Source organism: Mauremys mutica, chromosome 5 (assembly GCF_020497125.1).
Source record: "Mauremys mutica isolate MM-2020 ecotype Southern chromosome 5, ASM2049712v1, whole genome shotgun sequence".
Taxonomy (NCBI): Eukaryota; Metazoa; Chordata; order Testudines; family Geoemydidae; genus Mauremys; species Mauremys mutica.
The window spans coordinates 84,171,554-84,188,172 of NC_059076.1; the positions used below are offsets into that span (position 1 = coordinate 84,171,554).

The 16,619-nt window shown below is 42.2% G+C and overlaps 1 protein-coding gene across 2 annotated transcripts in view; it reads right to left on the minus strand.

Moving 5' to 3' along the window:
- Positions 1 to 16,619, minus strand: part of SORBS2 (sorbin and SH3 domain containing 2) — a 204,882-nt gene that overhangs the window by 79,213 nt on the left and 109,050 nt on the right. Inside the window, exons 7-9 of one of the 2 annotated variants that reach the window (XM_045017975.1) lie at positions 11,241 to 11,717; positions 3,196 to 3,337; positions 520 to 695 (exon numbers count right to left, since the gene is read on the minus strand). In XM_045017975.1, coding sequence (XP_044873910.1) covers positions 520 to 695; positions 3,196 to 3,337; positions 11,241 to 11,717 — 795 coding nt within the window. The remainder of the gene's footprint in view (positions 1 to 519; positions 696 to 3,195; positions 3,338 to 11,240; positions 11,718 to 16,619) is intronic. The other variant, XM_045017973.1, reaches the window with a different exon arrangement.

Sequence of the window (16,619 nt, forward strand, 5' to 3'; positions counted from 1 at the left end):
GTGGCAAGTCATCAAAACCGGACTAATCACGACGAGAGGGTTTCCAGGCTGCTCATTTAAACATCATGAAAAAGCATGGAGGGTCCGTGATGCATTTCATTGGGATAGCAGTCAAACAGGTTATTATTGAAACAAGTCTGTTAATTTCAATACAGTAGCCATGGGAAAAAATAGGCACCTGAGGTTTATTTGCTAATGGGAAAAATTAGCAAATTTTGTAGGTTTAGAATGACAAGACAGACAGTAAATGAAATTACAGCATAACACCACAAAGGCCAGGGAAAATAATAGAAACAAGAATGAAAACTGCAGTTCTGACTATTACTATGGGGTTGCCCAGTTATGCTTCCTGCAACACACAGTATTATATTCATGAGCCCTCTGATTACACATGCTCTATTCCACATTATATAAGACTAGAAGAATGTGAAAAACCCATTACCGACAATCAATTCATTGTCTGAGTTCTCTCTCTGTCACTCTCTCTCTCTTACACACACACTTCCTGGCATTTCCTACCGTTCTAATTGCTGTTGGGATTCCAGATTCATCTACCGGGCCAATCCCTGCATAATGTGGTGCTCTAATGACTGTGACTTTCTTCTCTTCCTCTGAAGATCTACAGATTGGTATTGTACTGGGAATGGTGCTGCTGCCAACAGACTGACCATACTGTGAGTACGTCTCTGTGGAGTCTGTAAAGATAATGCAACAGAATGCTGTATAACGATAGAATAATCATACTTAGCACCTATAGCACGCTTTACATTTTCAAAGTGCTGTACAAACATTAAAGGAAATTTGATAAACACATACATACAGAATACCTGATAATACTACACGTTAGCCTGAGCAGCTGGGTTTAGTAGGATTTCCACTGCAAAACCTTCTACTCAAGGAGTTACACATATGTGGATTATTTTATTAACCTCTGTGCTGAGCTCAAAATCTCTCAGGTTAAGAGACTTAAAGAAAACGTACAACATTTGAAAACTAAATTTGCTTTTCTGCTTTTAAGGTCTGGCTGAGGGAAGAGAGACAAACACACAGACAAACAAAAGTCTTAGCAAAGCTAGTGGAATAGACACTTTTTTTCTGTAAACTAGACTTGTCACTTTGCCATCCATACTACGAACGAGTGCTCTGTGGTAATGTGAACTCTTCTGCTCCCAGAAGCATGGAAGAGTTGAAAACTATTTCTATTCTACATGTGTAGTAATGAATGTACTCAAAGATTCCACAGAGATTTTCAGTACATATGTTGGATCCTGCTTTTATGCTGTGAGAGTGTTACCCAGGAATCTCCCTTTAACGTTACCAGTTTTGGAACTCGGATGAATTATGAGGTCTATTATGTATTTTACAGATTCTTTTCATCCTTACATTTATATTAGTACCTTTATTTAAATAGCTTTATATGATTAATATGCCATCTGCACATCAATAACTCTGCCTCTCCCCGTAGCAGGCATGCCAATGGGCCACCTACATTTATTGAGGTGAAAACTGCAGGCTACTACGGGTTTTTGGTGCGGAGGATAATTTTGCAACTTCCTCCCCAACTCTTCTTTTAATTATTGAAATTAATACTAGCTACTACTACCTACCTCTAAAATTCACAGCAAGTCATTAACAAAAAGACACAATGTTAAGATGCTGGGACATGCCATATGAAGCCTTGTACTGTCATAAGGTGATGTGCTTATATGTAATCTTGCATACAGAAGAAACATAATAAGATTCTCTAGTCATTCAGGCAACAGATTTCAGTGGCTAATTAGTGGGCAGTTATGACTATCTAAGCATGGTTTGCAACAGCAGGTACTGTACTACCCACGTTTCTGCTGCAAGATGGCTGAAATTAGGCATAAAGCTAGATTTCTGGTACTGCTGGTGGAGACTATGATTTCCCTCCAATGCAATAGGTGTTATAGTCTTTAATGTTTAACTAGAAGATTTGTGATATACCGCAACAAAGGAGACTGATGATTTGCAACTCTGAGTGTAATGTGAATATTTTCTCTCCCTGTTTATTGGAAAGAATTTGGATTTAACACAACCTTGATGCTAAATTTAGAAAACTTTTGAAATCTGATCTTACGCTCCTTGCAGGGCCCAATCTGCTGGCATCAAAGGGTTTTTGAGTGTACAAGGAATGTGAGATCTGGCCATTGTTTTGTAAGTCTCAGAAACTCAGAACCACCCTGAGATAATGCTCTTAAATATCATGTTCAAAAAGGACCGGTTAGGGACAATTTCTGAAGCATAGTTAATAAAGACTCAGATCTCTAAATCAGAGATCAGGTGTCTTTAAATGAACCTGTATTTTTGTCTGTGCAGATACATGTGCTCAGTTTTTGCTCTTATCACATGTACACAGATAATATACCATTTATACAATTCATAGATTTCAAAGTGAGAAGGGACAATTTTGGTCATCTAATCTGACCTCCTGTGTAACACAGGAGCAAACTCATTATGCATATTCAAATGTTTTTGTGCATATAGATTCTGAGTATGCAAATGTTGATGAGAAAACTGGAAAACCCACGTGATTGCACATACAAAGATTAATGGAGAGACATTATGTTTGGTCTTATATGTGCTTTTTTGAAAACAGAAATCATTTTAGACTATATTCCATGGGGCAGAGATCTTGTCCTTATATGTTTGTAAAGTGCGATTTATTCTTATGACCCTCTAAAGAATACATATGAAATTTTATTTGGCAATGCTTTAAGCTTTTAAAATCTCAGGACCTCACAAACTGTGAGGAGATGACTTCCACTGCAAATTGAGGGACCAGTCACTCAGCACCATGCAAAACTGGACCCTAATGCCTTAATGAGGTTGAGGAACACCTAAGAGGATTTTGATCCACATTCAGGAATATCTGAAAGTCATGCAGTTTTAATATATGATTTCACTCTCAAGCTAACTAGTGGAATGATTGCAAGAGGTCATTCACATATGTAGAAGAATCTTGCTTTAAAGTAATAAGACTGTAGTAAATCCAGTTTAGGAAAGTTATTGTGTCTAACAATAAATTGTGTTGTTGCTTGTAATTTTCCCAAAGTACATGACTAGATAATACCTTTATTTATGTGGAATGCTCCGTAACTGTTTGCAGTCCTTGCCCCACAAATCAGAGCATGTTGCATGATGTATAAAGTAAACATTATGTGAAAGGCTTACCCATCTTCCTGCCATGCTGCATGATAATGTTTGAATTGAGTGAAGCTGGTGGAGAGTAAGCTGAAGAAGGGGAAAAAGGTCTTTGAAAGTGACTCATTGGACTGGCAGCAGTGCCAGAGTTCCCATTCACTGTTATCTGGGCCTGAGAGAAACAAAACAATATCCCATTAAAGTACACACAAAGTTCTCTGAATACCTTCGCAAATAAAGGGTGATGTAAGACCATCAACCACATGACAATGCCCAATTGTCAGGTACTTAGCCGCAACAGGAATCAGTATTCACTGAAATACAAAACTCATCACAGGAGTGCAATGTGCTCCGTATGAATCTCTGCCTCCTCCTTTGTCCTTATAAAGGTCTTGTATGAAGAATGCTGGAGTCATGGGAAGGGAACAGCAGGACCATGGTCAAGGCAGCAGGATGAACTGCATAAAAAATATCTGTATGGATCTGACATCAGTATAAAATGAAGGTGGCAGTAAAATTTACTCTCATCATGTAACAAAGGCTGCCTTAGATCACTCACTTTAAAGGGACACCTCATTCCACATACTTAGCTCCGGCTGACATTAATGGAACTGTGTGTGCAGACGGAAGGGGAAAGGACATAGTCAGCTGAAACATCTTTGAAAGGTGGCACTTAGCACATGGGCAACTGTGAGATGTTTGAGTGTAATGCATATTATAGCAAAAAAAGGTGCATCAATGCGTCTTGTAAACAAAAACGGAGAAAGCAGTACAACAACGGATTCTGTTGACATCACAAACCACTTGAGTTTTGCTCTCAGAGGGTTTCTCTAAGGCAAGGTGTCCTATCCCCCTCCGCACCACATGGCTTTAGATCCCCACAGCTGGACTGCCACACCACAGTTGGAGAGTTCTACAAAGATTATAGAGTGGAGAATCTGAGAAGATAAATCCATTTTTAATATCCAGTCATTATTTTCATTTAAAAAAGATGGCAAGGCTGCAGTTTTCTGTCTCTTTTTCCATGCAATTATTTTTAAAACTCAAAACAAAATTATGAGCATTGAAAAACTCCTTTGTCTAGTTTTGTATAATAAAAGAACAATTGAAGAATGGATTTATGTTATACACTGCTACCCCGCTATAATGCAACCCGATATAACACAGGTTCGCATATAGCGCGGTAGCAGTGGGGCTCCAGCGGCGCTTTAAAGGGTCCAGAGCTCCAGCTGCTGCGGGAAGCCCAGGGCCCTTTAAATCACCGCTGGAGCTCTGCCACCGCTACCCTGGGGCTCCGGCAGTGGGGCTCGGGCAGAGCTTTAAAGGGTCCGGGGCTCCGGCTGCTGCGGGGAGCCCCGGGCCCTTTAAATCACCACCAGAGTCCTGCTGCTGCTACCTCGGGGCTGCAGCAGTGGGGCTTGGGCAGCGATTTAAAGGGCCCAGGCTCCCCGCAGCGGCCGGAGCCCAGAGCTCTTTACATCACCACCGGAGCCCTGCCGCTGCTACCCTGGGGCTGCAGCAGCAGGGCTCTGCCACGATTTAAAGGGCGTGGGGCTCCCTGCGGCTGGAGCCCCGGGCTCTTTAAATCACTGCTGCAGCCCTGCCACCGCTACCCTAATATAATGGCGTTTCACTTATAACGTGGTAGGGATTTTTGGCTCTCCACGACCGCGTTATATCGGGGTAGCGGTGTACTTCTGTTGAAAGCTGTAGTTATGAAATGTGAAGGTAGGGGTGTGAAGAAGAAAAGCAAGGAACAAGAAGCCTCCGTTTTAAAAAGAATGTACATTATTGCTAGACTATGAATGAAATGTGGTTCACTCTCTTCTGTGATATTAGAAGTGATAGGCTTCACTCCTGTAGTTTAAGAAATGGGTATTTTGGGGATGAGGAATTTTAGGCTTGTTTTTACATCTCACACCCCCATACCTCCTATCACCTCAATAAGCAGGGCTGGCTCCAGACCCCAGCGCGCCAAGCGCATGCTTGGGGCGGCATGGCGTGGAGGGTGCTCTGCCTGTCGCCGGGAGGTTGGCAGGCAGCTCCGGTGGACCTCCCGCAGGCGTGCCTGCGGAGGGTTCGCTGGTCCCGCGGCTCGGGTGGACCTCCCACAGGCGTGCCGCCAGCATGCCCCCCGCGGCGTGCCGCCGTGCTTGGGGCAGTGAAGTTACTGGAGCCGCCCCTGTCAATAAGAATTGCAGTTGTGTAAGAAAAAGAAGATCTAGCTCCTAAGTATATGTCATCAGAACTCCTGAATACATTCATTTTATGGATATCTTTTAGAGGTGAATTGAGTAGGTATTTGAACTTAAGGTTGTGCCAATGTGTCCATTAGAGCTTGCCTGCTCAGATCTGTTCCTTTAGAAATGCAGGAACAAACATTTAAAGAGATTTTTTAAAAAAATGCATTTATATATTGTAAATATGTTTGCTGCTAAATTCTTTAAAAATAGTTACAATGAAACAACACAAATAAAGGTCTGATTTTCAAAATATCAAAATCCTAGTGCACATGTGTGCATGCTTAATTTGAACTCACAACTGTCAAATTTATTCACACACGTCAGGGGTTTACACATGCAACTGTCCAGTAGGGTGTCTGCCCTTTTATTGCCAGTTGTCAGGCCCCAACTGGCTGAGATGACCATTACACATTCTAGTATCACGTGCATGGCATTGTGTTTTAAAAAGAACCTGAATATGGTCACTGGGATATAGGCCTTTATCACTTTACGGAAATGCTATCTATCAAAAATGTCCACAGACCCAGCAAATTGTAGCCCAACTCCTGACAGGACACCTGAGCAATAGTATTTCACATTGGTGCTTCATGCCATTCACTGACTCTTGATAGGACTTCACATTCAGGCTAAGATCCTACACCTGAGCTACTGAAGAGCTGTCTCACTCTATATAATCCTCCAAAAATACTTCTAGCCATAGGAACACAAGATCTGGATGAGCCCAGGGAGACTATTTCAGGAGCTAGGAAATGGTTGTTTTCAGCTGTGGCCCATTGGATGTGAGGCACCTTCCTTGTTCCTAAAACCAGAGTGAGCCCAATCTCGTCTCTTATAGAACTAAACGCAACTATCTCTTTGAGAAGACCTGTTCCCAATAGCAAAGGGTATGCACACATACACATGCCTACAAACACCTACACCATACACACTTCATAAGATTTTCTTCCTTTGGTTGGAGGAACAGAATTAACAGATCATTTGTGGACTGGAAAAAATTATTCCTTTACATTTTTCTATTAGACACTTAGGTTCTACAGTGATGGACACTTTACAAATGCCTGTGACAGACAGTGAGAAGACAGATTGGACAGATGCCTCAATACTGTTTGTACTCAGATATAATGATAGGGGGCTTACTTAGCCAGACAGACATCAGGAATGACTGTACATGACCGACATAAAAATGTGACATACTTGTTCCATTGTTACCAAGGAAGGTGGTTGCCTTGCTGACATGAAACATCAAATCAGCAAGGCTATTGGTGTTGTGGAAGCTCTCTGGAAGCCTCTGTGGCATCAACACCACATATCAACTTGGATAAGATGTGTATCTATCAAACAGCACTGGCTTCTGTCCTTTTGTATAGTTCTGAAACCTAGGCCACTGCAGAGATGCAAATGGGCCAGCTGGACATTTTCAAAATGAAACAGTAATGATGAATTGAAGACATATGGTGGTTTCATTACATTATGAATGAGGATGTCAGGCTTTGGACCAACCAGCTTCCAATGTCTTCCCGGGCGACTCAATGCCAGCTCAGATAGCTTGAGCATCTGTTTCATACGTAGGAGTTCATACCAGCCTGCCAGCTTTATGCATTTGATCCAGCAAAAGCTGGATGGAGAGGACATTGCATATGCTGGAGGGATGGCATGGCTTCCATCCTTGCCCGCCTCAGCCTTAATATAGAGCAGACTGCAACACTGGCAGGAAACCAGGCTTACTGGAAATGGGTGATCTGAAGTATACACTCCAACAGCAGGAGAATGAATGAATAAATTATTGTTCTTTAGTGCTAGAAATCTTACAGGATATTAATATTTGCTTATATCCCTCAGCTAGAACTACTTGCTAGTGATTAACAGAATTTTCCTTTGAGCAAATACAATGTGAACATTACCATTGCTATTGGGCTTCAGCGTCTGATGCATCTTATACCCATGAGAGGACTTGTTTTTTAAAAGCTAGCTGTGAGAAGTTGTCAGTCAACAGTGCTCTGCCCTCAGAATCACTGAGTAACCAATGAGGCTTTTTCGGATATGATGCTTGTATTTTAGGGCCTAGTCCTGAGTGGTGTTGTGTGCCCTTATCTCCCATTTAAATAAAAATGTGTGTATGCTGTCTGGTAAATTTTAGATTTTGTTCTCATACATATTTTTTTAAGAAGGGTGAAAAAGGCAGAGAAAACAACCAATTTGTCACCAAAATACAGAGGTAGCTGGGGCCTGCTAGAATCCCATATTCCAAATTTATCTCAAAATTATGCCTTTTCTCACTCTCGCCCAGTTCACTCTTTGCCCCCTGACACTACATCTGGGCTCTCCTTGTGGAAGAGCTTTCTACTTCTGTTGACTGTTAGCCAAACTACCTAGGTGCAGGAACCTCCCAACTAGGTGACAGGGCAGAAGGCTGATCTTCTCTTCATCTCTCGTGCCCCGAGCCAGGCACCTGAATTAACTCTTACATTCAGTAGGAGCAGCTGCCTTCAATTCCCACTCAGAACAGCTGAGGTGGAGCCAGGTGGGACAGGAGCTACCTGCTGATTCTTAGAGACAGCCAGCAAAAGGAGAGAAGACTTGATTACAGAGGTCTGAGCAGCTGGAGAGGTGTGCAGCAGTACTATAGCCAACCCCAGCATCCAGGACATTGGCTAGGATTGAAAATACTCAGGATCAATTCCCCAAGCCTGGGATAGTCTTAGCTAAACTGGGTTTTTAGCAGCTACGGTAAGATACAACTCCTCTCATACATGTCACTTACGATTTCTTGTGTTTTCATATTTTAAAACTACATAAACAAAAAAGATTCTGTGAAAAGAACTTTAAAGAGAAATCTTTATAATAGGATTAAACTTGAGAGCAAATTTGCAAAGCTGTTTACTTTGCCAGTTATTCTCTGTATTTTTTATTACAATTCCAAAATATGTGCACTTGAATAAGAGCTTTGCTTTACAACTTGTCTCTTGCCTCAGGTTTTCACAAAGACCTAAATCAGTGGCTAAAGCAGGGGTCGGCAAGCTCTGGCACGCGGCTCTCCAGGGTAAGCACCCTGGTGGGCCGGGCCAGTCTGTTTACCTGCCATGTCAGCAGGTTCAGCTGATCACAGCTCCCACTGGCCGTGGTTCGCGCTCCAGGCCAGTGGAGGTGGTGGGAAGCCGCGGGCAGCACATCCCTCGGCCTGCGCCACTTCCCACAGCCCCCATTGGGGGAGCGGTGAACCGCAGCCAGTGGGGGCTGCGATCAGCTGAACCTGCCGACGTGGCAGGTAAACAAACTGGCCCGGCCCTCCAGGGTGCTTACCCTGGCGAGCCGCATCCCAGAGGTTGCCGACCCCTGGGCTAAAGCAATAGTTCTAATTTAGCATTGTGTTTGCTGCAAGTTTATGTAGTTAGAGAAGACAGACTATAGGTGAGAGATGGTCCATATTTAAATAAAATTATCTTTGAAAATGATTAGCAAAATAGGCAAAGAATAGTTATTAATAAAGGAAGAAATTCTCTATTTATGAATATATGGTCATCATTAGCCAGTCATTGTCAATAGGAACTACTCTCTGGTGTCTGAGGTACTAGTTTTTCACTGTACTTTGAATAGCAAAATAACTATGGTATCTGCTGGCTAATATGGACTTTATAACATTGACCACTTTAGACTTTAGTGAGTGGAGGAACAGGTTCAAGTAAGATATACAGTGGTCGCTATGAATGTCTGCTTTGCCAACAGTAGCTATACAATGGTGTTTGAGATATCACAGCTTTTCACTACATGTAGAATAGGAAATAACTGTGCTTTCTCAGAGACCGTTTTGTGGTAATGTTGAGTAAATGCTGAACATACTGGGATTGGACACAGCAGCTGTCAGAGAGCTACAAAACTTCTTGTAAACTGTCGGTTGGTGTAAGACTATCCAGGCCCTACTGTTCCTCCAGTGATCATCTCCTCCATGAAAGAAAAGCAATCACCCTTGAGCAGGTTAGTGTCCCCACTTCGGGGGATGGAGTCACTGCCAGAACACCCATGCCTGCCACCAACCTTCCAATCAACTTCCCAGCTCCTGGAAACATTTGCAGTCATCTAACCCTCTTCAATAGGTGGAGAAAAGGGGAGGAGGAAAGGTTGGTAACAGAAGCAGTGGCTCCTTGTCATCTCAGTAGTGGCTCCTTGCAGCAGCCCGCTCTCCATGTGGGGCTCCCAGACTGGTTCTTCTTTATGTCCTTCAGAAGGAGGCTCCTTCTTCCCCCTTCCCCCTTAGGGATGAGTAATTTTTGTTGGCAGTTAAAGGGACAGATGGCACTGAAAAGATGTCTATCCATCTGGCCTCATGCTAACAAAGATAACTTTGGCTAAGGGTGGAAGTGGCTGCCAGATCACAGATCTCCATGAGGGGAAATTGGCCAAAAAAGAAGAGGTGGTAGGGCTAGCAAAAAAAACAGATCATGATCTTTTTAACATACCAACACAAATACAGTTGTTTGCACACAGATAATGTAGGCACCTGACATTTTCCTGAGTTGGTTGGTTAAAGCCTGCGTTGATGCTGTTTTATCTGTGCATTGTCTAATCTTTGCTTACAACTAGGAGGCAGTACACAGATTTGTAGTTCCAATGCTTTGAAATTTTTTTTGTTTCATGGGTGAGAATTACTGGTTTTACTTGACAATGCCCATAATTTTGTCACATAATATAAAAAGCATTCAGCACAGTGAACCTCTACTCTTCAAAGTAATTATTTACAACTTTGGGGTAAAAACGTTCTTAAAAAGACATATTTTAGTTTTAAAGTTACATTTCTAGTAAGTTAAAATTTGCTGTTGTTACTACATGTAAATGATAAAACAAAATCTTTGGTCAAAGTTATAAATATGGCAACGTTATGACGCAGTAGAGCTCTGGTCTCAGCTTATCATCATGTCAGAGAACCCCCACAAAGAATATTTATAGTTTTGTAATTCAGTGATCTGTTATTTAATTGAAATATGGGACCAATTCTGACTCACCTTAATCATAAATGCAGTTCCCTTGAAGTAAACAGAAGTACTCACATGGGTAAAGTGAGCAGAATTTGACCCATATTCTATATCTTTTAATCTATACATATATAAATATACGTATACTATACATTCTATATAAACACATATGTATTTAGACTTGGTTATTTTCCTTGAGTTACCCAGAGAAAGTGCAGCCCTGAACAAACAACAGAATTCCTAGGATCCAAATCCAAGATTATTTATACAGTTCATTCCTGTAAAACGACTGTGCTTAAGAAGGGGAACTGTTAGTTAGAGGAGATAAAACAGAAACAGCTTCATGCAGTCAGTGGTCATGGCTAGCAGAAAACAAGGTTGTGTTAAGTATTCTCATCAACCCCATTAATATGAATCTATGAGGTATATTAGTGCCTGACATATGTACCTCAATGATAGCTGAAAGCTGGTTTTCAGCCTCTCTCAGAATTCAATCTATGCATTCTTTTTGTATGGCAACTAATTAAAAATTTAAAATAGATCTGCTTAAATTCCTCAGTCTGCTTTTCTTTAACATATTTGGACTAAGTGATGAGTGAAACTGGCCATTAGTTGTAAACAAACTGTTCACTATATCGTAGTTGAAGTTAGAGCTGCACAACACATTGCACAATTTTGAATAGCTTTACGGAATCTGTTATTACTGTAGTAAATTATTGTAGTAAAACATATTACCAGACTCTGCAGAACCTGAACAAACAACTGACACCATGCTCACATGAGTAATGAGACAAGACAAGAATTAATTCTTTTCCCCTTTGGCAACCTGTTTGAACAAACTGGAGGAAAAAGGAAGGATAATTACATGAGAAGCGGCAGCAGTGGTGGTTAAGGTGGTGCCATTTGACACAGCAGACATCTGGCTCAAGGTTGGGGAAGGTGTTTCAGAACAGTCAGTAGTATCATAGTTACAAGTCTGCAGCTCATCTAGAATGGCTGTTGAGGACTCACTCACTGTGCGAGAGGAGTACTCACTCATGGCAGAGTCTGTGATTACAGAGGCTGTTTCGTTCCTGTGGATAGTATTTTCAGGAGCTAGGAAAGGGTATTTATATGAAAAATGTGAGAGGGCCAGGGTTTTATAAAAGCGTGAAGGCAAAAAATCATCAAGCGTTGGCAAAATAAATGATGATAGGTGGGTGCCACTGTCTGGTGAGAAAAAGGTTCTGTTAACTGGTACCACGGAAGGAGGAGGCAGTGAAGAAACTTCTGTTGCTGTTTGTCTGTGTGTCTGTGAAGCATTTACCTCCATCACATTGGCAGTTATTTTCTGGTTTCCAAGCTGAGTTATGAGAAAAAAAAATAAGAAAAGAAAACATATTACCAAATTAATAAAAACTTTCCCTTTGCCTTTTGCTGTGTGTAGGCAAGCTGCAAAACACATGCTTTTAGCTGTCCTAGGAAGTTCACATTCACATGGATTAGGAAATAAATCAACCACACTCTATATTAAAGAAGGAAAACATGAAGGAAATAAACTTGTCAAGTATTATTGGAAGCAAAGCCAGTAACCAGAGTGTGCTACGATGAATATTCATAATGTGTTCTATATTTTCAGTTGAGATTTGAATAGGATCACACTTATATACATTGGAAAGTGTCGCTGTTAATTAATCAGCTTGTTTGATTATCATAAAATGCATCTTTCCTCCTCTGCAAATAATAAAGGTTTCCATCGGATCTTTTTGAAACAGGGTATAATATGGATTAAAAGTGGATAGAATTAATTCAAACACTAATATCAAACATTCACATTAGTTGTGAGAAATGGATTGTGGAGTTTTTGCTTCTTGGAACCCATTACTTTTTTTTTTCTCCCCACTGCCTCACTGACAAAAATAAATTTTGATAGTCCTTGAATATCAACCCTGGAGGCACCCTGTAAACCTACTGGAACACCACATATATGAAGGAAAAGAGCCCAGTTGTTAGGATTATCTGGTTTAAATGCGAGATGAAGCAAGAGGGAGAGTGAAAGAGAGTTGGACAGGGAAGGTTTAATATCAAAACAAATATATTGCTTGGTTGGCTTCAAAATTATAGTGGTGGTGTTCTTAAGAAAACAAGGGAATATCTTTAAATGACAGTGCTTCTGAAAATTTGCCACACACGTGATGAGCTTTGTTTTCTGACAATTGGTAACAGAAACAACATATTGGTCTTGAACTAATCCAGAAACTCACATTTTGTACCAGCTTCTCCCCTCTCAATTAAAGGTGCATGAAAATCATACTGGCAACAACCCCTTGTTAAGCGGGCATACAGTACCTCTCCATGCTGTCTGCCAACCACACATTTTCTATAAGTTAGTGACATATTATATGTCAAACAAACTTTTTTTTAAAATGCTGCTTTTTTCAGCACTAATTATTTCATTTCTCAGAGGGCTAAGGAGCTGCTGAATCACTCTAGAGAAGAGATACTGAGGATATCCAAACAATATAAATTTTAGGACAATATTATACCATACACTGATTACCATTAAAAAATAATCAACAGTGACCACACTGTTGTCAGAGATACCACAGTTATTTCCTATCTACAGGCATCTGTAACTCATCTTTTGAAAATGTTTTAATCAGGCAGATTTTCCTGAGCATTTGAAATGGCCCTTTAATCCACAGTCTGAAAATATCATTTAAAGCCTTTATAGCATATTTGGTACAAAACCCAAATTGTGCTGCTTATGAGAGTTCATTAAACGTCCAGTTTTAAGAGAGGAAGTTACTCAGTTTGTGCAGTAACAATAGTTCTTCAAGAGATGTGTCCCTAAGGGTGCTCCACTGTAGGTATATCTGTGCCCCCTGCGCCTCTCACTGGAGAATTTTGGTAGCAGCGTCCGTTCGGCCCGCATATGCACCCTCCCCTACGTCATGGTCTGCCCAGAGGCTAACTAGTGCTGTGCTGGCAAACCACCCGCAGTTTTTTCTCCACCACAGAGCGCCTTGTCAAGAACTCCGAAGTAGAGGAGAGGACGACGGTTTGGGGCGCAACCATAGAGAGACACATCTCGAAGAACCAATTGTTACTGCACAAAGTGAGTAACTTCTTCTTTGAGTAGTAGTATCCCTTTGGTTGCTTCACTGTTGGTCACTCCACAGCAGTAGCCTCCCTGGAGGGCTGGTACTTCGGAGTGGAGTCTGTTATTGACAACAGTATTGTGGAGCAGAAATTGGCATCAGAGGCAGAGTCTCAAGTAATTGCACAGTGTTCTGCGAAAGTTTGGACAGTGGCCCAAGTTGCTGCCCTGCAGATTTCTGAGATGGGGACATCATTAACAAGTATGACTGGCGGTAGAAACGGATCTCAGAGTGCATGCAGATTACTGATGGGGGCATGTTAACTGTGATTAATGTTAACTGTTAACTCTCATTTGGAGAGTCTTTGAGCTAATATTGTGTAGCCTTTGGATTTTTCTGAGAACAAAAGGAAGAGTTTAGGGGACTTGCTAAAGTCCTTAGTCCTGTCCAAATAGAATGCTAGGGTTTTCCTAACATCAAGCAGATGAAGAATTTCCTCCCTGTTGTCACAATGTGGTTTTGGGAAAAAGGTAGGGAGGTGAATGAGTTGGTTCATATGGAAGGACAAGGTTATTTTGGGGAGGATTTTCAGTTTTGGTCTCAGGGTGACTGTCTTTAAAAAAAGGCCATGAACGGTGGGTGTGCCATCAATGCTGCTATTTCTCCTATTAATAGGATCACAGAATCATAGGACTAGGAGACCTCAAGAGGTGATCTAGTCCAGTCCCTTGATCTCCAACCTAAACTACCTTTGCTGCAATTTAAGCCCATTATTTCTTGTCTATTCATCATACAGAGGTAATAGCCATTAGAAATGCTGTCTTCATGGACAGGTGTGGAAGGGAGCAAGTGACCATAGGTTCAAAGGATGGTCTAGTTAAGGTTTTTAGAACCAGACTGAGATCCCACGTTGGTGTGGGTGGTCTAATGCGTGGGAAGAGGTTTAACATGCTCTTAATGAATCTGTTGTTGGATGGGAAAATACTGAGCATCTGTCCACCTGATAGTGGAAGGCTGTTAAGGTTGCTAGATGTACTTTCAGTGAGGTAAGAGACACCAGTCCTTCTGAGGTCTAGAATAGTATCTAGGATCAAAGGGAGGGAGGAAGCTGTCAGAGCCACTGGTTTGGAATTGCACCAATTTTGGAATTTTCACTTCTGCAGGGAAGTACAACAAAGCAATTTCCTACTGAGCAAAAACATCTCTTTCACCTCCTTGGAGCATTCACTCTCTAAGTGCTGGAACCATGAAGAAGCCAAGCCTGGAACCAGAGGTTGGGGTAGGTTGTAAGTAGGTTGGGGTGAAGGATCCATTGGTCGTTTTGGTAGAGCAGGTGAGGAATGGGTCGAAGAGGAATTGGAGGACATACTGCCAGCTGTGCAAGGTATTGGTACCACAAGGTATGGGTTCCACACTTGTCTTGGTCAGGAGGGGGCAATCGGTCTGTCTTTTGCTCTCTCTTGCTGTATTTTAATAGGACCTCTGACATCAGAGGGAACGGAGGAAAGGTATAGAACATCTCCCTGCCCCATGGAAAGATGAAAGCTTCCCCTAGAAACGGTTTCCTCAGTTCAACTCTGGAACAGTAGTGGAGACATTTCTTGTTCTGGTAGGTAGCAAATAGGTCTATTGTTGGGGTTCCCCATAGGTTGATCGCTATGAAGCGCTGCTGGGTTCAACTCCCATTTGTGGTCATAAGAGAAATTCTGATTCAGAGTGTCTGCTGTCACATTTTGTATCCCTGGCAGGTAAGTGGCTGAAATGAGCACATTGTGGCAGATGCACCAATTCCAAAGTTTCAGTGCTTCCATGCAAAGGGAGCATGATCTGGCACCTTGGTTGGTGATTTATGTAAAACATGCATGCTATATTGTCTCATGACTTCTGTGTGAGTATCCCTGATGAGAGGGAGAAACTGTGCACAGACATTTCTGACAGCTCTTAGTTCCAAAAGATTGATATGGAGGACTGATTCTGTGTGGTACTGCTTGCCCTGGATGGTGTGGTTGTATAGGTGGGCTCCTCAGCCTATAAATGAGGCATAAGTTGTTAGAATCAGTGTTGGTGGGGGGATGCCTGTGCAGATGTTGGATGGTTCTTTCCACCAATCCAGGGAATGTTTGACCCTGGAGGGCATCAACAGTGGCTTGTTCAGCCCATCCTTGTTTAGAAAGTAGACAGATCTGAGCCATATATGTAAAATCTCATACAATCAGGTGGGGGGGGGGTGTCAGGGATAGCTGACTGAGGGATAGCTCAGTGGTTTGAGCATTGGCCTGTTAAACCCAGGGTTGTGAGTTCAATTCTTGAGGGGGCCATTTAGGGAACTGGGGTAAAAAATCTGTCTGGGGATTGGTCCTGCTTTGAGCAGGGGGTTGGACTAGATGATCTCCTAAGGTCCCTTCCAACCCTGATATTCTATGATTCTATGAAATGTGCATGCCACCATGTGTCCGAGAAGCTGGAGACAATTCCTGGCTGGTGGTTGTGGGCTGGCCTGGATTGTGTCTATAAGACTTGTCAGTGTGTTGAATCTGTGCAGTGGGAGGAACACGTGTTTGTACTGTGCTGAGTTTGGCTCCAATAAATTCCAGATGCTGTATTGGGGTCAAAGTTGATTTCTAAGTGTTGAGCTGCAGACCCAGTTGTGCAAATATATGCATGGTCCTCTGGGTGGCTCGCAGGGCATCTTTGAAAGAACAAGCCTTGACAAAGCAGTTGCCCAGATATGGGTAAAGGATAATTCCTAATGTTCATAGATGTGCCGCTATGATACAGAGAATTCTTTCCTGGGTGCTGGCTGGTGAGTCTTGCCTACATGCTCAGGGTTTAACTGATCGCCATATTTGGGGTCGGGAAGGAATTTTCCTCCAGGGCAGATTGGCAGAGGCCCTGGAGGTTTTTCGCCTTCCTCTGCAGCGTGGGGCATGGGTCACTTGCTGAAGGATTCTCTGCACCTTGAGGTCTTTAAACCATGATTTGAGTGAGGACTTCACTAACTCAGATATAGGTTAGGGGTTTGTTACAGGAGTGGGTGGGTGAGATTCTGTGTCTTGCGTTGTGCAGGGTCAGACTAGATGATCATAATGGTCCCTTCTGACCTTAAAGTCTATGAGTCTATGAGAGGACCTTGGAGAATACCGTGGGTGTGGAAGAGAGGCCGA